The sequence below is a fragment of the Fistularia commersonii genome, chromosome 23 (assembly GCF_037954325.1).
Source record: "Fistularia commersonii isolate RoL2024-O1a breed Wild chromosome 23, RoL_Fcom_v1.0, whole genome shotgun sequence".
NCBI lineage: Eukaryota > Metazoa > Chordata > Actinopteri > Syngnathiformes > Fistulariidae > Fistularia > Fistularia commersonii.
In genome coordinates this window covers 13,690,121-13,717,620 of record NC_141306.1, presented here as the reverse complement: position 1 = coordinate 13,717,620, position 27,500 = coordinate 13,690,121, and the positions used below count along the sequence as shown (strand labels likewise).

Here is a 27,500-nt window from a genome sequence, read left to right as displayed (position 1 = left end):
CTTGTGGATTTGCCTTTTCATGTACTTTAGTGTGTCATTTTTTTGTGACTATGTTTGAGCGTGTGTGTGCATGTGTGTGTTATATATGTATGTGTGTGTATGTGTCTTATGTGTGTGTGTCTCTGCGAGTGTAATGTCATGTCCTTTAGTTTATATTTTTTTTGTGTATATGAGCATTTGTGTGTGTGTGTGTGTTAGTGTGTGTGCGTGTGTCTGCGTGTGTGCATGTGCCTTTTCATGTACTTAAGTGTGTAATTTTGTTGTGTGTATGTGTGTGTGAGCGTGCATGTGTGTGTGTGCTTGCGTGCGTATTTGTGCATTTGTGTGTTTTAAGTGTGTGTCTGTGTGGATGTACGCGTGTGCATGTACCTTTTCATTTACTTTAGTGTGTCATTTTGTTGTGTCTATGTTTGAGCGTGTGTGTGCACGTGTTTGCTATGTGTGTGTGTGTGCGTGTTCTTTTATGTGTGTCTGCGCGAGTGTAGGCATGTGCATGTGCCTTTTCATGTACTTTAGTATGTAATTTTGTTTTGTGTATTTTTGAGCATGTGTGCGTGTGTGTGTGTATGTGTGTGTGTCTGTGCGAAGATACGTGTATACATGTGCCTTTTCATGTACATTAGTGCGAGCGCGTCTGTGTGTATGGGATGGTGTGTGCGCTGGTGTGTGTCCTTGCATGTGTGTGTTTTACGTGTGTGCTGGTGAATGCGTGTGAATGTGCCGTCATTCACTTTAGTGTGTCATTTTGTTGTGTCTGTGTTTGAGCGTGCGTGTTATATATGTGTATGTGTGTCTTGTTTGTTGTGTGTGTGTGTGTGTGTGTGCTTGCGTGCATATGTGTGCATATTTGTGTTTTAAGTGTGTGTCTGTGCGCGTGTGTGCGTTCCTTTTCATGTACTTAAATGTGTAATTTTGCTGTGTTTATGTTTGAGCGTGTGTGTGCATGTGTGTGCTATATGAGTGTGTGTGCGTTTTATGTGTGTGTCTGTGTGGATGTGCCTTTTTGTGTACTTTAGTGTGTAATTTTTTTTGTGTCTTTGTTTTAGCGTGCGTGCTATATATGTGCATGTATGTGTCTGTTGTATGTGTGTCTGAGGGGTGTACACATGTGTGTGTGCCTTTTCATGTACTTAAGTATATAATTTTGTTGTGTGTGCGCGCGCGTGTGTGTGTGTGTGTCTGTGTGGATGTGCCTTTTTGTGTACTTTAGTGTGTAATTATGTCGTGTCTTTGTTTTAGCGTGCGTGCTATATATGTGCATGTGTGTGTGTGTTGTATGTGTGTCTGAGGGGTGTAGATATGTGTGTGTGCCTTTTCATGTATTTAAGTATATAATTTTGTTGTGTGTGTGTGTGTGTGCTTGCGTGCATATGTGTGCATATATGTGTTTTAAGTGTGTGTCTGTGCGGGTGTACGCGTGTGTGCGTTGCTCTTCATGTACTTAAATGTGTCATTTTGCTGTGTTTATGTTTGAGTGTGTGTATGCATGTGTGTGCTATATGAGTGTGTGTGTGCGTGTGTGTGTGTCTGTGTGGATTTGCCTTTTCATGTACTTTAGTGTGTAATTTTGTTTTGTGTGTATGTGTCTTTGTGCGCTTGTGTTTGTGTTTGTTGGTGTGTGCGTGTGTAAGTGTGTGTGCTTGCATGCATGCATGCGTGTGCATATGTTTTACGTGTGTGCGGGTGTACGCGTGTGAATGTGCCTTCATATACTTTAGTGTGTAATTTTGTTGTGTCTATATTAGAGTGTGTGTATTATATATGTGTATGTGTGTGTGTGTGTGTTATGTGTGTCTGATGGGTATGCACGTGTGTGTGTGCCTTTTAATGTACTTAAGTATATAATTTTGTTGTGTGTGTGTGTGCCTGTGCGTGTGTGTGCGTGCGTGTGTGTGTATGCTTGCGTGCATATGTGTGTTCTAAGTGTGTGTCTGTGTGTCTGATGGGTGTGCACGTGTGTGTGTGTGTTTGTGTGCATGTATGTGTGTGTTGTATGTGTGTGTGCCTTTTCATGTACTTAATTATATAAATTTGTTGTGTGCATGTGTGTGTGTGTGCATGTGTGTGTGTGTGTGTGCATTTTATGTGTGTGTCTGTGTGGATGTGCCTTTTTGTGTACTTTAGTGTGTAATTTTTTTGTGTCTGTTTTAGCGTGCGTGCTATATATGTGCATGTATGTGTGTGTTATATGTGTGTGTGCCTTTTCATGTACTTAATTATATAAATTTGTTGTGTGCATGTGTGTGTGTGTGCGTTTTATGTGTGTGTCTGTGTGGATGTGCCTTTTTGTGTACTTAAGTGTGTCATTTTTTGTGTCTTTGTTTTAGCATGTGTGCTATATATGTGCATGTATGTGTGTGTTGTTTGTGTGTGTGCCTTTTCATGTACTTAATTATATAAATTTGTTGTGTGCATGTGTGTGTGTGTGCGTGTGTGCGTTTTATGTGTGTGTCTGTGTGAATCTGCCTTTTTGTGTACTTAAGTGTGTAATTTTTTGGTGTCTTGTTTTTAGCGTGCGTGCTATATATGTGCATGTATGTGTGTGTTGTATGTGTGTACACATGTGTGTGTGCCTTTTCATGTACTTAAGTATATAAATTTGTTGTGTGTGTGTGTGTGTGTGTGTGTGTGTGTGTGTGTGTGTGTGTGTGTGTGTGTGTGTGTGTGTGTGTGTGTGTGTGTGTGTGTGTGTGTGTCCCTCCAGGCTGCAGGCTTGCAGACGCTCCACTCCAAAGAATATTGAACAGAAAATGTTAATTATGGACTTAAAGCTGTTTTGCATCAGATAACTTTGGCCTCCCGGGTTCGAACCTGAACGACGGGAAGTCGACGCCGTCGGAATAATAACGCCCCTCTAGTTTTTAACGTCACCTGCACGACTACGCGGCTCGGGAAACGGCGGGATGAAAAACATTTTCCTCGGAATACGACGATGGCGAAGAACCCCACGCGACGCCCTCCGCTCGAAGAGCAACGCTCGATTATCCGAGTTAAAAAGGATCGTCGACGGCGTTAAAAGCGGGGAAGAGTAACCTCTTATTTTCCGAGCCGCTCTCGTGGGAACGGAGGAAGATTCTTTGTTTTCTCTGCCGCGCGGCGTCGCTTGTTTTCCCTTTGAATCGGCATTCTGCCGCTGGATGGGAGACGGATCCGATGTGTGCGAAGAGACAGGTGCACAAACACAGCCACCGCCACAGATGTTGGCAAGCGGGCAGATAAATCCACACACACACACACACACACACATTTAATCCATCCCGGAGACATGCAGATGTACAATATTTACAGTTCACTCACAGTCTCACACACACACACCGTCACTCCAGATCCATAAACATGCAGCGGCCTTTAGCCAGTGTTTGAAAGCCTCTCATATTAACATCCCAGCTGGTTTCTGAGAGAGAAGATGTAAATAAAATAAAATAAAATAAAGTAAATTAGGGGTTTATCAGTCTTCTCTCCCTTCTACTAGGTTTATTACTAATTAAATATTAAATATAAAAAATATTAAAAATTGATATATAATTATATTATATATAAATATATCAATCATATTGTATAATTATTTTTAATATATAATTGAATATATAATTATATTATATATTAAAAATTAAATATTTTTCTTTACGTAGCACGACGCTGCGCGCACAGATAGCCTGACTGATACTGATACTTGATTTATTCCCTAATTTTTAAGGATTTACGTCAAACTGGCTTTCCGTGTCTTCCCTCATTTTCCTAGGAAATGTCCAAATTCTGCGGAAATGGGAAAATTCATTTGTCACAGCGGCGCAACAATAACAATATCAATAAATATGAGTATTAATTTAAAAATTTAAAGAGACAGTTTGAGAATGGACAATGAAGTGACGATAAAAAGGATATAAAAAAGGGTGTTTTCTCTTGAAAACAGGGAAAAACGCAATGCTTTCCACACGTTGATGATTAGTATTTTTATCACTCACCTCCTCATTATCATCAGGATTATTATTCTTATTATTTTTGCTGTTGCTTAATAGCAGGTTCTGGGTCGGTTTGATTCAAACAGAAGGGTCGAGAGCAGAACACGGGGGGGACGACGTGTTCCCGGGTGTTTGATCAGAGGCGTCGCAAACAAAAGAAAGCCTCTGATTAATCGTCTGTTCACGGGCCATTTAATTGAAGGGCGGCCATTATTGATGACACCGAGTTTACTCGTCGTAAAAGCTCATTAAAACTGCAAACTCGCCTCCGGAGCGCAGCCCGGACTCGAATGCGGCAGAAACGAAAACAAACTTGGGAGGAGCGAAAAAAAAAGACCGCAAGCGGCGGTAAACAATAAAAACCTGAGTTTCTGCAGGAATTCCAGCATGGAGTCCAGCCGGGTTTCTGGACTGGATGGACGTTTCTGGGAAAACTACGGCCCGCGGGCCACATCCGGCCCGCCGGTCCTTTTAATCCGGGACGGAATTCATACTTGATGATTTTCCTGAGCCGAACGACAGATTAGCTCTGTGATTTAGCCTTTTCTGTTTACATACCGATACACAAGCATGAGCTGGACGTGAAGCTACAAGGGAAAATTTATTGATTTATTTTTCCGTTGTTTAACCAGGAAAGTCCCATTGAGATTAAAAACCTCCTGGCCAAGAAGCGGCAAAAGGATACAATTACATTTAAAATGTAATTTTATCAGACTTTTTAATTCCTCTCCCCTCAGCCGCAGGGAATCTTCAAATCTTTGTAGTTAACAGTTAAGACAATTTATATTTCATTGTATTTCTTATTCTTTCTCCTTCCTGCTATTATCCATACTGTTATGTTTTGCTTGAAACTCTGGCACAACAATTTCCTTCGGGATAAATAAAGTTGATCTCATTCTCATTCTCAAAATGAAATTAAATTGACATACAAATCATATAAAACGTTACAAATCTGTGAAGTCGCATGAAATGCTAGCAAACGTCAGAGACTTCAAGCTGGTTTTATTTTCAAAGCAAACATCCAGACAAATGTACTGTTAACAAATACAATTTTTTTTAATTTATTTTTTTCTATATGTATATATAAATGTATCGTTTCTTGTGCTGTTCCGGCCCGTCGGTGACGTTTTAAAAGACGTTGCGGCCTCGGAGACAAAAAGTGTGCGCTCTAAGTGGAGTGTGTGTGAGACCACATGACTCCATGGTTGTTTATCTCTGGACAAGGTGAACAATGGCGGCTGGGAGTGTGTGATAGGCCATAAAGATGATGGATGAATGAATGAATCAGTCGATACACTCGGAAATCAATCATGGGTCAAAGGTCGGGTAAGAGGCGGGGCTTAACCTTGACGGCTCATCTGTCAATCACAGGGTACGGCGACGTCCAACCGTTAGCACATGGTGTTGGAGACATCTAACCGTTAGCACGTGGTGTCGGAGACATTGAACCGTTAGCATGTGGCGTCGGAGACATTGAACCATTAGCACATGGCGTCGGAGACATTGAAACGTTAGCACGTGGTGTCGGAGACATCGAACCGTTAGCACGCGGTGTCGGAGACATTGAACCGTTAGCATGTGGCGTCGGAGACATTGAACCATTAGCACGTGGTGTCAGAGACATCCAACCGTTAGCACGTGGTGTCGGAGACATTGAACCGTTAGCACGTGGTGTCAGAGACATCCAACCGTTAGCACGTGGCGTCGGAGACATCGAACCATTAGCACGTGGCGTCGGAGACATTGAAACGTTAGCACGTGGTGTCGGAGACATCGAACCATTAGCACGTGGCGTCGGAGACATTGAAACGTTAGCACGTGGTGTCAGAGACATCCAACCGTTAGCACTTGGTGTCAGAGACATCCAACCGTTAGCACGTGGCGTCAGAGACATCCAACCGTTAGCACGTGGCGTCTTTAACCGAAGACGGAGAAGGCGTGGATCTCGTGGCGTCTTGTGAAAGTTGTCTCTCTGCCCCCCCGGCAGGTGTGGGCCAGCAGCTTCCTGCCCAACGAGGCGTCGCTGTCCGACCGCTGCCAGAGGTCCTTCTACCAGGAGCACGGCGAGCCGCTGCTGCTGCAGTACGCCAGGCAGGAGGCGCACAGGAAGGTAGGCGGCTGAAGCTTGTGTGTGTGTGTGTGTGTGTGTGTGTGTGTGTGTGTGTTGAACGAAGGCGGGACAGGGAGGTGGATCCGGAAAGGTCATTTATGCTCCAGGTGGCACATTTAGTCACCACAATCCTTCACCAAACTCATGTCGCGTTGCATAGGTGTGTGTGTGTGTGTGTGTGTGTGTGTGCGTCTTTGCAGGTGCACACGTCTGCATGTGTGCTTTAGTATGTCATTTTGTTGTATGTTTAAGCGTGTGTGTCCGTGCGGATTTGTTTGTTTGCGTGTGTGTGTTTTATGTGTGCGTCTTCTCAAGTGTACAAGTGTGCATGTGCTTTAGTATGTCGTTTTGTTGTGTGTTTAAGTGTGTGTGTGTCTGTGCATTTTTGTTTGTTTGCATGTGTGTGTGTGTGTTCGCAGGTGTACAAGTGTGCACGTGCTTTAGTAAGTCATTTTGTTGTGTGTTTAAGTGTGTGTGTGTCCTTGTGGTTTTGTTTGTTTGTATGTGTGTGTTTGTGCGTGTGTTATATGTGTGTGATTACAAGTGTAAAAGTGTGCACGTGCTTTAGCATGTCATTTTGTTGTGTGTTTAAGTGTGTGTGTCCATGCGGTTTCGTTTGTTTGCACATGTGTGTGTGTGTTATACGTGTGTGTTTACAAGTATGCACATACATTAGTATGTCATTTTGTTGTGTGTTTGTATGTGTGTGTTTGCGCGGTTTTGATTGTTTGCATGTGTGTGTGTGGATGTGTGCGTCTTCTCAAGTGTGCACATGCTATAGTATGTCATTATGTTCAGTTTTGTTTGTTTGCATGTGTGTGTGTGTGGATGTGTTTTATGTGTGTGCGTCTTTGTGAGTGTACAAATGTGCATGTGCTTTAGTATGTCATTCTGATGTGTGTATATTTAAGTGTGTGTGTCCATGCGGTTTTGTTTGTGCGCATGTGTGTGTGTGTGTTATATGTGTGTATCTTTGCAGGTGTAAAAGTGAGCACGTGCTTTAGTATGTCATTTTGTGTGTATATTTAAGCGTGTGTGTTTGTGTGTTTTTGTTTGTTTGCATGTGTGTGCTTGATGTGTGTGTCTTTACAGGTGTACAAGTGTGCACGTGCTTTCGTATGTCATTTTGCTGTGTGCATGGTTAAGTGTGTGTGTCTGTGCGGTTTTGATTGTTTGCACATGTGTGTGTGTATGTGTGTTAAATGTGTTTGTCTTCTCAAGCGTACAAGTGTGCACGTGCTTTAGCATGTCATTATGTTGTGTGTTTAAGTGTGTGTGTCCGTATGTTTTTGTTTGTTTGCACGCGTGTGTGTCTCTACAGGTGTACAAGTGTGCACGTGCTTTCGTATGTCATTTTGCTGTGCGCATGTTTAAGTGTGTGTGTCCTTGTGGTTTCGTGTGTTTGTATGTGTGTTTAAGCGTGTGTTATATGTGTGTGTTTACAAGTGTACATATATTCACATACTTTAGCATGTCATTATGTTGTGTGTTTAAGTGTGTGTGTCCATGCGGTTTTATTTGTTTGCATGTGTGTGTGTTTGCAAGTGTACAAGTGTGCACGTGCTTTAGTATGTCATTTTGTGTGTATATTTAAGTGTGTGTGTTTGTGTGTTTTTGTTTGTTTGCATGTGTGTGTGTATTTTATGTGTGTGTCTTTGCAGGTGTACAAGTGTGCACGTGCTTTAGTATGTCATAATGTTGTGTGTGTGTGTGTGTGTGTGTGTGTGTGTGTGTGTATATATGTTTGTCTTCTCAAGTATACAAGTGTGCCAGTGCTCTAGTATGTCTTTTTGTTGTATTTTTAAGCGTGTGTGTCCATGCGGTTTTGTTTGTGTGTGTGTGTGTGTGTGTGTGTGTGTTTTATATGTTTGTCTTCTCAAGTGTACAAGAGTGCACGTGTGCTTTAGTATGTCTTTTTGTATATTTTTAAGGGTGTGTGTCCGTGTGGATTTGTTTGTTTGCGTGTGTGCGTGTGTTTTATGTGTGCGTCTTCTCAAGTGTACAAGTGTGCACGTGCTTTAGTATGTCACAATGTTGTGTGTTTAAGCGTGTGTGTCCATGCGGTTTTATTTCTTTGCATGCGTGTGTGTTATATGTTTGTGTTTACAAGTATGCAAGTATGCACATACTTAAGTATGTCATTTGTTGTGTGTTTAAGTGTGTGTGTCCATGCGGTTTTGATTGTTTGCACGTGTGTGTGTGTGTGTGTGTGTGTGTGTGTGTGTGTGTGTGTGTGTGTGTGTGTATATATGTTTGTCTTCTCAAGTATACAAGTGTGCCAGTGCTCTAGTATGTCTTCTTGTTGTATTTTTAAGCGTGTGTGTCCGTGTGGATTTCTTTGTTTGCGTGTGTGTGTGTGTTATATGTGTGTGTCTTTGCAGATGTACAAGTGCTTTAGTGCGTCATAATGTCGCGCGTTTAAGCGTGTGTGTCCGTGCGCTTTTGTTTGTTTGCACGTGTGTGTGTGTCTTTGCAGGTGTACAAGTGTGCACCTGCTTTCATATGTCATAGTTTAGCGTGTGTGTTTACGTGTGTGAATCCGCCTGGGTTCTTCTGTGTCTCCCGGATCTGAAATCTCACTAACGGTGAGAGTGTTTCGCTTGTCTCCATGTCGCGTGTGCTTCACGAGAGTCTCGGGAACGTGCGAGATGTTGAATCCTGGTCTGAGGAACGCGGAGATGATGAGGATCCACCAGGAAGACGTCGTTCCGGAAGACACACGGAATATCACGTTCCTTATGTGTGTGTTTCTTGTCCCGCCGGGCCGGGGATAATAAACAACATGGATGTATGCGTGTCTGATCCGTGACGTGTACTAGCGGTGCATTTCGGTTTCCCTCCACGTGCACACGCTCGCAGCAAAAGGTCAGCTCTCGCCGTTAGCGCGCTCCATATCGCGATCGCTTGATTGGACCAATTAAATCCGCTGCCGGTTCGTCTTGTTCTCACCAGACGAGCTCGCGTCTTTAATTACCTCCGCAACTCTCGGAGGCTCTTTTTTCATTTTTTTTTTTTTCGAACGGGGCTCTTTAAGTTTCAAGACCGAAGAGAAGCGTTTGATAGTTTGAGGTTTGGCGCAAAGAGGTTAGCGCCCCCCATAAGGGAATAATAATAATAATAATCATTTTGAATTATAAGGTGTTCTCAAATGAGAAATTGCCTGAAACCGTAAATGAACGAGTGAATTTTTTTGTTCAAAATCGTCGTGTTGATTAAAACCCACTCGGTCTGGAGCAGCGTTTTTTTTTTTTTTTTTTTTTTTTTAAATAATTTATTTATTCATTTATTTTTATTCTCTCTCCGCTCTCAATTAAAGCTGATCCTCCTGAGCAATGTGAAGAAAAGTAATTAATTTCTCTCTGAGATTAGACGCCGAACGGGCTCGATGATAAAGTACGACGGAGGACCAGAGGAGGGGGAAGGAGGAGATGGAAGTGAAGAGCATAATGATGACACAAGAAAGCGACAGACGTGTTTGTAATATAATACATCCTTTATCCACCTGCTAATAAAGGAGATATTAAGGTCATCCAGAGGAGCCGGAGGGACGTTTCCACAACAACAACAACAAACAAACAATTCAATTGGCAAAACCCTTTGGGGATCTTGATATTTTTCTCATTTGAAGCTGGTTTTTTTGCAGTTCCTAAAGTTGGTTTTCTTGAAGCGTCCACCGACCGCGGCTCCCAGAGATGGTCCGATCCAGGTCAGATGTTTTCTAGAAGCCGTGAGAAATGGAGCGACCAGGAGGTCCAAGCTGCGCTTTTTTTGCCAGAATAGATGCGGCGTTAGCGAACAGCTAACAGTGTTAGCAGCGCAGCGCAGGGAGAAGATACGAACACCTCAACCTTCTGAAGGTCCACAGTTATTCTTCCATGCAAGCTGCAGAAGCTCCCAATTCAAGCCTTTCTGTCGGCGAGCATCTGATTGATGCCGAGCGATTTATTTCAGAACCATCACATTTGTTTTGTTTTACTCAGGTCACTCATTCAAGATTTGAAGGGTGATTTTTCTTTTTTTTTCCTCTTTCTTCCATCATCATCTTCTTTTTACATTTTAGTTTTCAAATATTTTAGTTTTTCCTGAATTTTGCAGCGCGCAAAAAATTCACACTAGGATTTTTTTTTTTTTTTACTTTTTCCCCGATCATCATCTTCTTTTTACATTTCAATTTTCAAATATTTTAGTTTTTCCTGAATTTTGCAGTGCGTAAAAAATACACGCTTTTTTTTTTTTTTTAACTTTTTCCCTGATCATCGTCTTCTTTTTGCATTTTAACTTTCAAACATTTCAGTTTTTCCTGAATTTTGCAGTGCGTAAAAAATACACGCTAGGAATTTTTTTTTTTTTTAACTTTTTCCCTGATCATCATCTTCTTTTTGCATTTTAACTTTCAAATATTTCAGTTTTTCCTGAATTTTGCAGTGCGTAAAAAATACACACTAGGATTTTTTTTTTTTTTTTTACTTATTCCCTGATCATCATCTTCTTTTTACATTTTAATTTTCAAATATTTTAATTTTTCCTGAATTTTGCAGTGCGTAAAAAACACACACTAGGATTTTTTTTTTTACTTTTTCCCTGATCATCATCTTCTTTTTACATTTTAATTTTCAAATATTTTAGTTTTTCCTGAATTTTGCAGCACGTAAAAAATGCACACTAGGAATTTTTTTTTTTTTTTTTTTACTTTTTCCCTGATCATCATCTTCTTTTTACATTTTAATTTTCAAATATTTTAATTTTTCCTGAATTTTGCAGTGCGTAAAAAATACACACTAGGATTTTTTTTTTTAACTTTTTCCCTGATCATTGTCTTCTTTTTGCATTTTAATTTTCAAAGATTTTAGTTTTTTCTGAATTTTGCAGTGCGTAAAAAATACACACTAGGAATTTTTTTTTTTTTTTTTTTACTTTTTCCCTGATCATCATCTTCTTTTTACATTTTAGTTTTCAAATATTTTAATTTTTCCTGAATTTTGCAGTGCGTAAAAAATACACACTAGGATTTTTTTTTTTAACTTTTTCCCTGATCATCATCTTCTTTTTACATTTCAATTTTCAAATATTTTAGTTTTTCCTGAATTTTGCAGTGCATAAAAAATACACACTAGGAATTTTTTTTTTTTTTTTTTACTTTTTCCCTGATCATCATCATCTTTTTACATTTTAGTTTTCAAATATTTTAATTTTTCCTGAATTTTGCAGCGCGTAAAATATACACACTAGGATTTTTATTTATTTTTTTTTTACTTTTTGCATTTTAATTTTCAAAGATTTTAGTTTTTCCTGAATTTTGCAGCGCGTAAAATATACACACTAGGATTTTTTTATTTTTTTTTACTTTTTCCCCGATCATCATCATCTTTTTGCATTTTAATTTTCAAAGATTTTAGTTTTCCCTGAATTTTGCAGTGCGTAAAAAACACACACTAGGAATTGCGCACGTTAAATGCCGTTTATGTGTTAAACAGTAAGTAGTTACCCCCTAATCCCTTCCAGTGGGTGCTAAAGAGGAACGACATTAGACGTATTTTACCTTCTGAGTGAAGGTTTCTGAAATTTCCCTGGAAGAAGAAGAAAAGTAAAAGTCCCTCAGGATCAAATGGACGTCGTCAAAATCAAAGGCCCCTTTTTTTTCTTTGAAACGTCCTCGGTGTTTCAAAGTAAATGTCATTTAACACGCGGCGGAAAAGCACTTAGCGTACGTCTCGGATGCTAACTTTGGTAGCGCTGTGTTTTTTTTTTTTTTTTCCTTTTTTAAGTTTTTTTTTTTTTAACCGCCTCTGACGGTCCAACGAGAACCGAAAAGAAGACCCCGGACCGCGGGATCGTCCAGAACCCGGTTGATTTAAAGCCTCGCGGGAAATTAAATTAAATCTATTTAATTGAGGGCGGCGAGGAGACACGGACGGCGGCGCCGCGAGAAAGAGTGTGTGAGGGAAACAAATTGTCCGCCGGTGATTTATTAGCTGGGAGTCGTCAGCCGGTGAGCGAGAGCCGGGACAGCTGCTGATTCATCCCGAGTGTGTGTGTGTGTGTGTGTGTGTGTTTGCACGCAGAATACGTCTGCATTTGTATGGATATACTCTGTGTGTGGATACATGTGTGTGTGTGTTTTCATGCCTGCACAAAACTACTGCCAAAAACTCCTTGGGCTTGTTCTGTTTAAGTGCATGTGTGTGTGTGTGTGTGTGTGTGTGTGTGTGTGTGCGCGTGCATGCTTGCATGCACACAGGTTTGCACTTCTGCCACCGACTACTTGTACTTGTTCGGTTTTAGTGTGTGTGTGTGTTTGCATGCCAGTTTCAAACCCTTGAACTCATTCTCATGTCTGTGTGTGCGTGTGTGTGTGTGTGTGTGTGCATGTGCGCGTGCTTGTGTGCACACACACACACGCTCTGCCACTTCTGCAACAAACTACTTTTACTTGATCAGTTGTAGCGCACGTATATGTGTGTGTGTGTGTGTGTGTGTGTGTGTGTGTTGTGTGTGTGTTTGCACGCCTGCCTCAAACTACTTGTACTTGTTCGGTTTTTACGTGTATATGTGTTTGCATGCTAGCTTCAAACCCTTGAACCCATTCTCCTGTGTGTATGTGTGTGTGTGTGTGTGTGTGTGTGTGTGTGTGTGTGTGCGTGTGTGTGTGCGTGTGTGTGCGCGCGCGCTTGTGTGCATGCGCACACACACACGCTCTGCCACTTCTGCAACAAACTACTTTTACTTGATCAGTTTTAGCGCATGTGTGTGTGTGTGCGTGCGTGCGTGCGTGCGTGCGTGTGTGTGTGCGTGTGTGTGTGTGTGCGTGTGTGTGTGTTTGTGTGTGTGTGTGCGTGTGTGTGCGTGTGCTTGTGTGCATGCGCACACACACACACGCTCTGCCACTTCTGCAACAAACTACTTTTACTTGATCAGTTTTAGCGCACGTGTGTGTGTGTGTGTGTGTGTGCGTGCGTGCATGCGTGTGTGTGTGTGTGTGTGTGTGTGTGCATGTGTGCGTGTGCGTGTGTGTGTGTCCGTGGTCGTGGGTGCGTGTGTTTGCACGCCTCCCTCAAACTACTTGTACTTGTTCGGTTTTTACGTGTGTGTGTGTTTGTATGCTAGCTTCAAACCCTTGAACCCATTCTCCTGTGTGTGTGTGTGTGTGTGTGTGTGTGTGTGTGTGTGTGTGTGTGCGCGTGTGTGTGTGTGTCTTCCTCTGTCTGTATGACCCAAGGTCAGGGCCGTAAATTGTCCCTCTTTCTGCTCCTGGAAGCTCCAATAGAAGTTTCCCTCTCGACTTTGAAACAAAAACTTTCTTCAGATAAAATGGAACGAGAGCGTCGGGTGAATCTCCTCGTCCGTCTCAGAGTTCCTCGGCTCCTCTTCCTCTTCCTCTCCCGTTCCTTCATCCTCTCTTTGCGAGCCTCCTGAGATCAACCATCAGGAGCGGGTTTACGACAGAACATTAACCTCTCGCGCTCCCAGAACGTCACATATCTCGATACCGTACGAGGAATTTCTGACGCTACTTTGCGTGCGAACCGGCAACGTGATCGTAACGCAGGAGATTTAAGACGTCCCGCTGATGATTGGTGTTTTTAAAATCGAGGGACAGTTGGGGCTTCGGCTCCTTGGACCTTCTCGGCTTCTACTCCGAGGCGAGTCATGTGACATAGGTGGAACTCAAAAATATGCAGAAGCAGCGAGAGATGGAGCGCGAGGAGATCCAGAAGAGCTCGTCTCCTGGTCTCAGAAGGGTTTCCATTTCATCCTGGAACAAGTGCGGAGTTAGCTAGCGGCTAATGTTGTTCTTCATTAGCGCAGCAGTGCAGGGAGAAGATAAAAACACAACCCTTTGAGAGTCCATGGTTGCGATTGGATGAATTCTGCTGAAGAGTCCGCCGCCATTTTGTTTACGGTAGCTTGTGTCCTCGCCGTTAGTCCCTTACCGCCTGCAGGAAGGCCCAACTAGAAGGTTCCTCTGGAGGAGGCTACTTCCTGGGATGGTTCGAACCGTTCTGTCCGCCTCGGCAGCAGAGCATTAGCAATGCGATGATTAAATCCAAAACAAAACAGTCTTCTTGTTCAGGACGCGAGAATAAAACTTCTGGAGGATCTTCCACCCGTCAGCCGGCGGAGTGGAATCGGTCGAAGGAGGCGAATTAACGGGCCGGCTGATGTTTTTCTTTTATTTGTTCTGCGTCGGAGAAAACAAAACCGATGGAAACTTCTGTCTAGACTTCGTTACGATTTTTTTTTTTTTTTTTTTCACGAACAGAATGGAAATCTCCGTCCCGAACGGTAGAACGGTACGGGCCGCGGAGGATGCGTGATGATCGGAGCCCCCCGCTAGCGTGCTAACGCCGTCCAGGCCGCGATTCCGCGTCGGAATTCGGGAGAATTTACTGAAATCAATTTGTTGCTTTTGTGAGAAGGGGAGTTTTAACGATCCGCCGCGCTCATCCCTCTCTGAATATACAACGCAGCCGCTGACATTTATTTGAACAGGCTTGTTCTCTGTAATGAATTTGTCTTTAGAGGCGGATCACGCCTCGGGGCTATATGTTTTCGACTCCGGATCCTCCTATTTCTTTTTCAATTAGAAAAAAACAAAACAAAAAGGAAGGAAGAAAATCGAGAGGAATCATCTCAGGTGTTTTTCACACACACACACACACTCACTCACACACAGCGGCTGAACTAATCTATTTTTGATGGATTGTAATACCAAGGTCAGGTCGTGTTTGTGCCCACTCATCAGCTTGTTAAATCTCGCCTTCGAACACATTCCGCATTTAAACAGTTTGTGATCATTAGCCAGGCGGCCTCTTCCGACTGCCCTCCTTTATTTCTGCTTTAATTACCACTTTGAACTCGCTTCGCAGTTGGAAATGAGAAAACCCACTCAGTTGTAAACGCACGCGTCCGTCCGTTTGCGGAAATATATCATATTTTAAGGCGACGACGACAAGATTGATTAATTTAACAATCGACGTCATGTCGTGAAACGACTTTTCACCGCACGTGCACACTGGAGGCGGCTAAAGCTAGGCTAATGCTAAACAAACCACCTGACGTTTGGGACACGACCAGGAAATGCTATCGCTGATTGCAACACTTGTATTTTGTTTTTTTGTGTCGTTTATAATCTGGCAAGTCCTCGATTGAAGGAAAGCAAAATTTACGCAATCCGACCGGTGAATGGAAACAAGGTAGTTTTTCGCGTTTAGCATCACGCGATTGCTTTTTTATCCGCTCGCCAGCTAGTTCCTGCGCGAAATTTGTCTTGTAAACGCTGTTTACGTCGTAATGATGGAACAAGACTTTCTGAAGAAATTTACGGCCCGTGTGGACCTTTCCCCGGAGGTCGAGGAAGTCGTAAACGGAGGACTGGATGCGGTCGACCGCGGAAACAGTCGTGAGTTGTAGCAGTGATTTACTGCGCTGCATCTGTTGATATCTTGGAAGCACAATCCCATAGTTTGATCACAGCGATTGGCAATCATGGACATATGAAGCATCTAAAATGCGAGAGGAGAAATATCGGAAAAGAAAGTGCCTCCACCTGAAAGGAGCACTGGGAGCGGGTGAACTGGATTTCCCTTCGGCGGTATGCCCGAAGGACGGAGTTCGGATTCGGTTGTGTTTTTTTGCCAAATGCCCGCCGGTCCGTCTAGTCCGACGTCACTGTTTGAATCGTCGTAAACAGATGTCCATCAAATCAAGGTGTCAACAAGAAATCTCTTGAATGCTCCAAAAATGGGCAACGTTCCTGGAGGGGCGGCGAATGGAAGTCCCTTTCATTCAAAAGCCATCACTTGACTGTCGCGCAACTGTCTGCTTGTTTGGTCCACAAGGCGCTGATGACTTGTATCTCCAACATCTCCTTCAGTATCCCCATGTGGATATGGCTCTATTTCAATTTAGGTGACCTTCTTGATTTAGCAAAGCAAGCCGGGTCATTCTGCAGGCTTTGGTGGCAACGTGAGTTGCTGCCGCTGCTCTGCAGAGCACTACCTTCTCAGATCAGGAGCAGAAGGGGAACTCTTTTGGGTCTACCTTGGAACCTGACACCTCTTCTTCTTCGATGCCTGTGTCTGGAAAACATAGAGATACAGCCAAAATAAAGCAAAGGAAGCAGAGATGAAGATGTGGAGGTTCCTCTTTGGGAGTGAGGATGAAGGAGGGGATCAGGAAGGAGTCCAACAGGGACTGAGAAAGAACATGGTAGATGTTCTGGAGATGCTCTGGAGACCAGAGAGGAGGTTCATGGATGGAGGAGAAGGAACAGGAAGTTAGTTTTCTGGAGGAGGAAGCAGATGATTGGAGACGGAGGTGGGTGGTCAGTACGCTGTTGGTGAGATGGAGGCAGATGATTGGCTGGCGGTGCTTTAATTGAAGGAAGTGATTGGTCATGAGTTAGATGGAGGTTGATTATTGGCCATGGGTTTAATGGAGGCTGATGATTGGCCATGAGTTAGATGGAGGTTGATGATTGGCCGTGGGTTAGATGGAGGCTGATGATTGGCTCTGGGTTTAATGGAGGCTGATGATTGGCCATGGGTTAGATGGAGGCTGATGATTGGCCATGGGTTAGATGGAAGCTGATGATTGGCCGTGGGTTAGATGGAGGCTGATGATTGGCTCTGGGTTTAATGGAGGTTGATGATTGGCCATGAGTTAGATGGAGGCTGATGATTGGCCATGGGTTAGATGGAGGCTGATGATTGGCTCTGGGTTTAATGGAGGCTGATGATTGGCCATGAGTTAGATGGAGGCTGATGATTGGCCATGGATTAGATGGAGGTTGATGATTGGCCATGGGTTAGATGGAGGCTGATGATTGGCCATGGGTTAGATGGAAGCTGATGATTGGCCATGGATTAGATGGAGGTTGATGATTGGCCATGGGTTAGATGGAGGCTGATGATTGGCCATGGATTAGATGGAGGCTGATGATTGGCCATGGGTTAGATGGAAGCTGATGATTGGCTCTGGGTTTAATGGAGGTTGATGATTGGCCATGAGTTAGATCAGTGCTTCTATTTTCTGTAACGCCCCCCTTAGCAAGAAGAAACCCCCGTTCTCCACCGCAACTATTAATAATATCATTTGCCTATAAAATTGTTATAAGTACACCTCTGCCTAAAATTATATCCTTCTTAACATTAAACAAAAAAAGAAGAAGTACAGTTCAATTTACAACAAAGAATAACTTTATTCACATTTTTTTTAAGTGTTATTTTTCCTCGTCTCCCTCTGTAGCCACAGTGAAGCCAAGCGCTACAAACGCTTCGTCATATTTCCTCCTCTTAGCTTTCGGGGGACTTTCTCTCATCTCATTATCTTTGTCTCTCTCCTTTCTTTTCATTCCTGTAAAAAAAAAAAAAAAAGTTGTCTCGTGAGGGTTTGTTTACTGCTCGTTGCAAAAAAAAAACAAAAAACGTCTACACCATAGAGCTAATACAACACTCTGACAACAAGAGCGCTACTGCTAACTATTGTAGCGGATGTGCAATTACATTTTATTCTAATTCGGCAAAAAACAAGCTTATTCCCCAGGTTCCGCTATTTGAGAAGGGCTTGGTTAGATGGAGGCTGGTGATTGGCTGTGTCAACTTCTGAAGGGAGGGGCCCATAAAAGAAAAATAAGAAGAAGTAGGAGTTTGTCAAATGCTAGCGGCTCCCGCAGGTAATTCATTTAGCCGCAGCTACGCGGGCGTAAAGTAAAACCAATAAACAGCAGAGGTTTGTGAAGCACGAGCGTGTGATTCCACTTCACCCCGGCTCTTCGCCGCTCCACTTTGTCAGATTTTTTATCGCCGGCTATAAAATCCCGAAATCACTCTCTCAAACGCTTCCGCTCTCCTTCCTCCGTCCTGGCAGGAGCGGGTGGTGGCGGAGAGCTCCGATTGGCTGGCCGTCGTCCCGTACTGGGCGACGTGGCCGTATCAAGTGCTGCTGTTACCACGACGACACGTCCTCAGGCTCACCGACCTGAGCGCCGCCGAACGAGAGGGTGAGTGTGAAGTCGGACTGAGATGGTTCGGACGTGGACGAGATCTGGAGGACGCCGAGGTCACAGAGGCCACGCAGGAGGTCTGGAGGTTCTTGCATGGAGGGGAAGGAGACAGGAAGTTAGTTTTCTGGAGGGGAGAGGGTTAGAAGGAGGAAGATGATTGGATGGTCAGTATGCTGTGGGTTAGATGGAGACGGGTGATTGGCTGATGGTGGTTTAAATGGAGGCAGGTGATTGGCCGTGGGTTCGATCGATCCGGGCGATTGGCCATGCTTTATATGGGGGGAGGTGATTGGTCGTGGGTTAGAAGGCGGCAGGTGATTGGCTGTGGGTTAGATGGAGGCAGGTGATTGGCTGATGTTGGTTTAGATGGAGGCAGGTGATTGGCCATGGCCTAGAAGGAGGCAGATGATTGGCTGCAGGTCTGATGGAGGCAGGTGATTAGCCGTGGGTTAAATGGAGGCCGGTGATTGGCCGTCGGTTAGATGGAGGCAGATGATTGGTCGTGGGTTCGATGGAGACAGGTGATTGGCTGATGGTAGTTTAGATGGAGGCAGGTGATTGGTCGTGGGTTAGATGGAGGCAGGTGATTGGCTGATGGTAGTTTAGATGGAGGCGGGTGATTGGCCGTGGGTTAGATCGAGGCAGGTGATTGGCCGTGGGTTCGATGGAGAAAGGTGTCAGTTTAGATGGGGACAGGTGATTGGCCGTGGGTTTGATCGATCCGGGTGATTGGCCATGCTTTAGATGGAGCCAGGTGATTGGCCTTGGGTTAGATGGAGGCAGGTGATTGGCCGATGGTAGTTTAGATGGAGGCAGGTCTTTGGCCATGGATTAGATGGAGAAAGGTGATTGGCCGATGGCAGTTTAGATGGAGATAGGTGATTGGCCGTGGGTTTGATCGATCCGGGTGATTGGCTGATGGTAGTTTAGATGGAGGCAGGTCTTTGGCCATGGGCTAGAAGGAGGCAGGTGATTGGCCGCAGGTCTGATGGAGGCAGGTGATTGGACGTGGGTTAGATGGAGGCAGGTGATTGGCTGTGACGACCCAAAGAAGGGGATCCGCCCAAAGAAGGGGAAGAAGAATCAGACTCCTGTTTGAGAAGTCAGGTCCAGCCCTGAGCGCTGATGTTTCAGAGGACGATTTTTCTAGAAGCCGGAGGTAATCCTTTAAGATCCCCATCGGTTCGCCCTCAAGGACAAACATCAGCGGGGTTGTAAATGAAACCGGGGGCTCATTTGTTTGAGGGAAGACGTCGCCATACCTCATCTGACGGAGAGAAGAAGGCAAGAGAGGCGGCTCGGCTGATAGGGCTGGAGGCATCTGGGCGTCAGTCTGGAGGCCTATGAATAAGGGATGGGCTCTTCTAAGCAGCGGTCCTCCCAAGCTATTTTCCACCCAGCGTTTTGGGGGCGTCGGCACAGACTAATCAAAATAGGCTCCGTTTGCCAGGAATCGGCGCGCACTTTGAACCCCAGCCACGTTTCAGACGGGGCATGTTGTTAGGCTACTCTTTGGATCCAAAAACAAAAAGGAACAAATCTATTTTAAACATTGTTTTTAATGGCCTCCGAATCACAGGCTGACCCTTTTTTTTTTTTTTTTTTTTTAACGTTAATTATTTGTTGCAGGAATGAAATGACTGCGTGCCACATTTGTTTTCTAGATTCATTTGTTGTTATGTGGACAGCCTTGAAACGTGTTTCCCAAGCCGTTACAATGAAATGTAAACAGGGGCGTTTTTAAGGTTATATTAGATATTTTTCTATAAAATGCATCTTTTCACACCACTTTGCATATCACTCATTAAATCGAAACAAACCCTCTTTTGTCAGGCCTGGCCGCGATCATGAAGCGACTGCTGACCAAGTACGACAACCTCTTTGAAGCGCCGTTCCCCTTCTCCATGGGCTGGCACGGTAAGACAAAGGAGAAAATTGGGATTATTATCGCGATCGCCGTCCCACCCTGTCGAGCCGCATTTTGTAATAACGTCGCATTTTATAATAAACGTCCGAAATGTGATCACTTTTTCATTTCATTTTGTAATAAAGCCGCATTTTGCAATAAACTGCCCCAATGCATTTTGTAATAAATTTTATGTAATACGTTATTACGTTTTGAGAAGATTATTACAAAATGCACTTGCAACTTTTTTATTCTCTAGGAAATGTAATAACATGGTGCATTAGGTGATAACAATTTCATTTATTTGTTTGTTAATTGTATTTTGTTTTACTTTAAAGTATTTGTGAAAGCTAGGCCTATTATTAGCATCACTGTATTAGCTTAGTAGCAGTACTTAGCAATTGCTATCAGTACACTATTCAAAGGTTGCATTAACAGAGAATATTCTATTAATTCCATGTTATTACAAGTTGAAAAGTTGCAAATGCGTTTTGTAATAATCTTCTCAAAATGTAATAACTTATTACATAATGCGGCAAAATTTATTACAAAATGTGTTGGGGCAGTTTATTACAAAATGCGGATTTTCTGTCTCCTAGCCGCCATTCATTTTGTCCCGTCTCGTGTCATTTTTCCCTTCCTTCTTTTTCCTCTCTTTTTTTTTAATATTTTATTTTACTCCTTCCCTCCCCTGCGGGCGGATGAATTCTATTTCTATGATTTTAAATATGCAGCGCCGTCCCGATATGAGGGCTGCGAGGAAGCATCCATCAGTGTGTTCGGTGTCAGGACGAAGTTAAAGTCTTCCTTATTTCACTCCGGTTTGAAATATTATTTCAGTTGAGCCATAGTTGGAGCTTTCTAAGCTGCAGGAGGCCTTTCTTCCTACCGTCCAAACACCCTGAACTGTCCGGATGCGCGGATGGTTTGTTGTCCCTCTGCGTCGTGTGAAGGGACCGACTGGATGAAGAACGCTGGCTTGAAGTTCTCTGTTAGCTTATATCACACGCCATTTTCTCTTTTAACTGCCCTGGAAATGAAGGCAGAAATTACACTTTAAGTCCCATACTAGTACTACTACTAGTACTACTACTACTACTGTTACTGCTACTAGCACCTCTACTACTTTTACTACTGCTATTACTACTGCTACCACTACTCTTACTACTTCTGATATTACTAAGACTCTTACTACTACCATTTTTGCAACTATTACTACTACTACTACTACTAAGACTGTTACTGCTCCTAGTACCTATACTACTGTTACTGCTACTACTATTACTATTGTTACCACTACCCTTACTACTTCAGTTATTTCTACTCTTACTGCTACTATCACGACTACTACTACCACTGTTACTACCACTACTGTTACTACAACTCTTGTTACTACTGCTACTGCTACCTCTACTACTGTTACTACTACTCTAGTTGCTACTAGTCTGACTAGTACTACTGTTACTGCTACCTCTACTACCCCATACTGTTAATCCTACTATACTTGCTAGCAGTCTAGCTAGTAGTATTGTTACTGCTACTGCTACCTCTACTACTGTTAATGCTACTATGGTTGCTAGCAGTCTAGCTAGTAGTATTGTTACTGCTACTGCTACCTCTACTACTGTTACTCCTATCATGGTTGCTAGCAGTCTAGCTAGTAGTATTGTTACTGCTACTGCTACCTCTACTACTGTTAATGCTACTATGGTTGCTACCAGTTTTACCAATACTCCTGTTACTGTTGCTGCTACCTCTACTACTGTTACTCCTGCTACGGTTGCTAGCAGTCTAGCTAGTAGTATTGTTACTGCTACTGCTACCTCCACTGTTGTTACTTTTGCTATGGTTGCTAGCAGTCTAGCTCGTACTACTGCTACTGCTACCTTTACTACTGTGACTCCTACTATGGTTGCTACTAGTCTGACTAGTACTCCTGTTACTGCTACTGCTACCTCTACTACTGTTACTACTTCTCTTACTTGTGTTCTTACTACTACTGGCGCTACTACTCTTATTACTGCTAGTGTTCCTGCTACTCGTGCTACTCCTGTTAGCACCACTGTTGGTATTTCTACTGTTTTGAACTTGAAATCAAAAGAAGGGTCTTAAGACGTCTTGAATTCATGCGGTCGTGGAACCAAAAGCGTCTCGCCTTTGTTGGCGTGCTGAAGCACAGCCCAGGGAAATGAAAGAGCAGTTAGAGAGAGAAAGCCAGCGGATCGGCGATAATAGAAAAAAAAAACGCGTCGACAGAACGGAGGCTCTGCAGAGCGGCTTCATTTCACAACGCCGGCGCGTCTGAACGGATCCCAGGCAACACAATCCCCGATAAATCTCACTTTGAAATCAACAACGGCCGACGCGCCGGCGCCCAATCCCTGCGCTCGGTTGGCCGGGAACCTTTGAAGGAAATAAACGCACCGGGAAAACAAAATAGAACGGGATTGTAGAGCTTTGTAGCGGGAGGTGTTTACCGCCCGCACGGCTGCTTCCTTTGTGGATCCGAAGCTCAGCGCCGGCCCTCGCCTGATATCGGGGATACGGGGAAACATCCAGATCGTCGAACGGCGGGTTCACGCCGATGGTGGCGAGCGCCGTGCGACAGGAAGTCAGCCGAGACGGGTCGCGGGTTCAATCCCTTCTCGACTCCGTCCTTTTTTTTTTTTTTTTTTTTTTTTTTGTGAGGAAAAGACAGCTCACAATAAGCATGAAATCCCTGAGATGGAAAATCCAAAAGCCGGATTAAGGATATAGAAAAACTAAAAAAATATATATATAAATAGCCACAGTTATGGAGGGCAAGGCTGGACGTTCATGACGTTATTGATCAGGCTGCCGGCTATTTCCAGGAAAGCGCTGCCATAACCGAGATTAGAGAAGTTATTGCCACCAGACAATTGAGCGAACCTGAATATGAGCCCTTTACTGAAAAGAACGAAATGTTAACATCTAGGCTGCACTCGTCTGGGATGCTTTTTTCCGAACAGTAAAAAATAAAGTAGCCTACCAGGAAAAGTTGCTATCTTGATCCCGCACACTAAAACCAGTACAGTTCATTGTCGGACTCACACTTCCTCATTTCACTGGTCCAATGCGATACATGTTTTGGTGACATGAAGCTCGTTAGTCCATGAAAATCCATAAATTAGCCGCATCGTTCAGATCATGTGAAAAAAGCCGTCCGAAAAAAACGGATCGAGCTTTTAACCAAAAAGAGTCGATGGATATTTGGATCTACCTTGTGGTGAATAATTGATTTTTGAACTTTATATGAGCGATTGGTGGTTTTGATTTTACCCCATGGCCCCTTTATCTTATAAAGCAGGGGTGTCAAACATACGGCCCGCGGGCCGGAACCGGTCCGCAAAGGGGTTCAACCAGGCCCGCAGGATAATTTTGAAAGTGAAAAAATGCAATAAAGACAAGGATTTATTTTTTTTAAATTAAAAGCAATTCAAAAAAATTTTGGTCAGAGTAGACGACAATCTGCATCACTGAGACGGACCAATCAGCAGACGTTATCAATGCACCACCTGCTGCTTGTTACGACGTTTTTTTCTACCCTGTTCTCCACCTCCCCGCTACGCCCTCATTAGCCAAAATGTCGTTATCAAAATAGAGAAAAGTAGTTAAAGAGTGTAGAATTTTCATAGAAAAATGGACTACGTCCTCTAGTCAAATTTCACTTTTGTCGAAGGAAATATGAGGTGTTTCATGAAATGTTTTGTGAAGGGATTGCTCATGAAATTCCAAGATTTTCCTCATGTCCTTGTACTTCTTTGAGTTAGGAGAGGTGAGCTCTTTCGCTCAGTGGATTTTTGGCCAAGATCTGAGTTAGGAGCAGCTGAAGTTGTGTTTAAAGACCCGTTTAAAGAGGTGTGCATAAGTTAGCATAAGTTACATTTAGCATAGCATTGTAGCATTAAGAGTGGAGCTGGTAAATTAAGCACCAATCGGAAAACTCATTGTGGTAAATACACTCCGTAAAACCAGTTTATTTCTTTACATTCTCCTCTTTTTTTTTTTTTTTTACATTATTTGTTAATTATAAGGTACATTTTTCTCATTTAATAACACAAAACAAAACTGGGGGTCCGGAACGCAATAATACTGTTTCAATCCATTTCAACGGGGAAATTTAATTTGATATACGAGCAAATATACGGACTCTAAAACTGTCCAACATTATGGATGTTTAATTTTTTTTTTACTAAAAACACAAGTAAAAGAAGGAGAAACACAGTTTCTGCATCTCGATGCAGAAGGAACGGCCAGTGTGTGTGTGTCTGTGTGTGTGTGTGTGTGTGTGTGTGTGTGAGTCCGTGAAGACCTCACCTGGGAAATCATAGATTAGATAAAGTCTCCAACTTTTTTCCTTGAGAAGAAAGTACACGAAGAGACGGACGGGTTTAAGACGGCGGATGAAGAACGAGGACACACACACACACACACACACACACACACACACACACACACACAGCTACCTGCGGGTGCTGATAATGTGTTACACACCGAGCGCAAGTGTTGGAAAGTCAGGTCACGTTAATCGATTGTCAGATTCTCCGCCTGGGATTGAGAACAGCACTTTTAACCGTTTTCAGTTCCCGAGTCCAGAACGTGTCTTTGAAGGCATCAGATGTTCAGGGAGAGAACATTGAGTTTAAAAAACGGAGGTCGCCGGTTTTGCTGATTGTCTGATTTGGACACAGGAAGCCCTCAAGGCGTCCTGCCGTTCTGCTGGTGTGGACCAGCCCTCTTTTCCAGCAGGACATCTGAGATCTACTCGGTCAGAAATCTGAAGTCCATCCGTCCGTCTTACGCCGGAGCAGTGAAGGCCAGACTTCCTTGCTCTTCTGGGGGAACCCCGAGGTGTTCCCAGGCCGGCCTGGAGACATAGTCTCTCGGGCGTGTCCTGGATCTTCTCCGTGGTCTCCTCCCAGATGGACATGCCCGGAGTACCGGAGTACTCCGAGCCCCTCCTGGATGACCCAACATCTCACCCTATCTCTAAGGAAGAGTCCGACCACCCTGCAGGGGCAACTCATTTCGGACGCTTGTATCTGTGATTTGGTTCTTGACCCGAGATGGGGGTGAGAACGTAGATCCACCGGTACATGGAGACCCTGGAAGGGTCACCCAAGGCAAGGAAGTCCCAGGTGAGGGACCAGTGTGGCTGGAAGACCCCAATGAAGAAGGCAATCATTGGACCCAGGGATTGTTGGCAAGCGCCTGGTGGATCACCAGCCACAGGAAGGACCAAGGGGTCTGGTGGAGTGGCGGTAGGAGCGATCTGAAGTGCAGGTGGTTCTTGCGGAAGAACAGATGTGTTGTCATTCCCGCTTTCTTGCTGGTGCTGAAGGTCCTGCAGGAATGGACGGCCGGTGGAAGGGGCGTCACCGCGGTTCGAGCAACAAGTTCCCCGATTGGATTCCCAAAGCGTGCGAGGAGTCTCCACGTTCTCCTCGCGTCTCCTGGTTCTTCAGGTTCGCACGGTCCGAGAGGTCAGGGATCGACTCCAGCACCCAAACCAGCCCAGATAACGGATGAACAAAGTTTCCATGTGTGTTTGCAGGTCCTGCTTTGACAAATAGGTGAATTAAAGAAAAACAGACCGGAGGTTATTTCGTGAAGTTATCTGCAGATAAAAATGCATCCAAAGAAAATATTAAACAGAAGCGCCCATTACTATTCATCGCCGCTCCGGACTTTTCCCCGCTATGTCTTTCTCCTCCCGTCTAATCACACCCTCTTTAGTCAAACGGCGTCTTCAGATCCCCCTGAACTTTCTTTCGGGGCTCCGTTCCCCCTCCCCTTTCTAAGAGATAAGCCTATTTCCCTGATCTCCTCATTACCTTCCACCAAGAAAAAGAGGCAGGAAGGCGAGAAGGTAATTAAACGTCTCATGTCACTGGAAATATGTAATTGATGATGCCTCTCCGGTGAGAGCCAGACACAATAACAATAGGAAGGGGATAAGTATGCAGACGGTTGTGTTATCTGGCGAAATGCAATATTTGGGAGTTTTCCTCAAAACGTACGGATTTAATGCCGAACACCGCGGCGTCCCGACGTCCGATTTCAAAGTTGGAAACGCCGCCGCCTTCCTTTCCGAAAAGCATCGCGCACAATTAGCGCATCGTCGCGATGATATTTGTTTTTATCCCACTTGCATGATTATTGCTCTGTGGCCTTCGCTGACTTTCTGTTTAATTTGCCCTGTTAGCTGAGCGATCAGGGGTGTGTGTGTGTGTGTGTGTGTGTGTGTGTGTGTGTGTGTGTGTCTTATTATTTGCTTGACGGACTTAATGAGCAAAGGGCCTTGCTTACGCTGTTTGGATGGCAGAGAGATAAATGAGCTTGTTGCGTCCTGGTGATGCAGATTCTTAATTAGCCTTCGGTGTTTGGTTTTGCGCTATCATTTTGCGCGTGTGTGTGTGTGTGTGTGTGTGTGTGTGTGTGTGTGTGTGTTGCAGCAATGTAGAGGGAAGATACAGAAACGCCGCCATTTGTATGCAGGGGTTGCTATAAAAGCAAAAACACACACACACGGAAATAAATGCCGGTTGTAAAAAGAATAGCATTAAAATTCATTGATTCTTTTGCTCCTTCAGCACTGAAATTTTCATTATTTTTTTTTTAAAATAGGTGGCGCAGCCAGAAGCGACCACTAACGGTCATTTTCGGAGTATTTGCTGCTACTTTTCACACACTTTGAATACAAAAATACACACTTTTGTGGGCTAACAAGCTTCACGCCGGTCCAGAACACACACGTATGGTTTACACAAGCGACATCGACAGCGACGACCAAAGAGAGACCAAGAAGTGTGTGACGGAGAAATTCTGGACTAGTGTGCAGGATAAAGATGAAAATGGCAAATAATGTCTTTTCCCAAGTTGTGAACTGTATGTTTTACTTTTAACCAGATGTGTTACAGGCACCGTTAAGGAAAAAAAGCATTTACGGTACGAATCTACTTAAGGGACACTTGTGGCCTTCAGACAAGAGTAGCCTATATATGGACATTTTTATTCAATTTTCAGATTTAGTGGGTGCGTCTTATTCAGGTGCGCTAAATCGTCTGATAATTTGGGTTTTACCAGGCTGACGTTTCTTGCTGGTTGCTATTCATCCACTAGCTACAGTGCTTATCACCATGGACCAGCCACCTGTTGATCACAGGGCTACATGTAGAAGCATACAAGTGTTCACCCTCTCACTTGCCTGGCATAAAGAAAAGCATCTGGGCAGTTCATTCTCCAGTGAACCTCCTGCAGCTGATTGTCCAACCAGGCAATTTACAACCTTGTTGTGATTTTGGACAATCCAAACATGCGCATTTCCGGATACACTTGACTCGTAGGTGCAGAATCTTCTTGTCGTGGCAACTGGACTTGAATTTCTTCCCCTGTAGCTCATTGGCTACTTCAGTTCTAGTGACCGGTGCAGCCAGGGTTGTGGGCGGGTCTCGGTTACGATGGCTTTTATGCAAATGGTAGAGGTGATCAGCAGGC

General features: G+C 43.9%; 1 protein-coding gene across 1 annotated transcript in view; it reads left to right on the top strand.

Moving 5' to 3' along the window:
* The window catches only part of galt (galactose-1-phosphate uridylyltransferase), a 51,929-nt gene that overhangs the window by 18,495 nt on the left and 5,934 nt on the right, over window positions 1-27,500 (top strand). Inside the window, exons 7-9 of the mRNA XM_086170749.1 lie at window positions 5,950-6,072; window positions 17,941-18,073; window positions 19,910-19,993. Of these exons, the coding sequence (XP_086026875.1) occupies window positions 5,950-6,072; window positions 17,941-18,073; window positions 19,910-19,993 (340 nt within the window). The remainder of the gene's footprint in view (window positions 1-5,949; window positions 6,073-17,940; window positions 18,074-19,909; window positions 19,994-27,500) is intronic.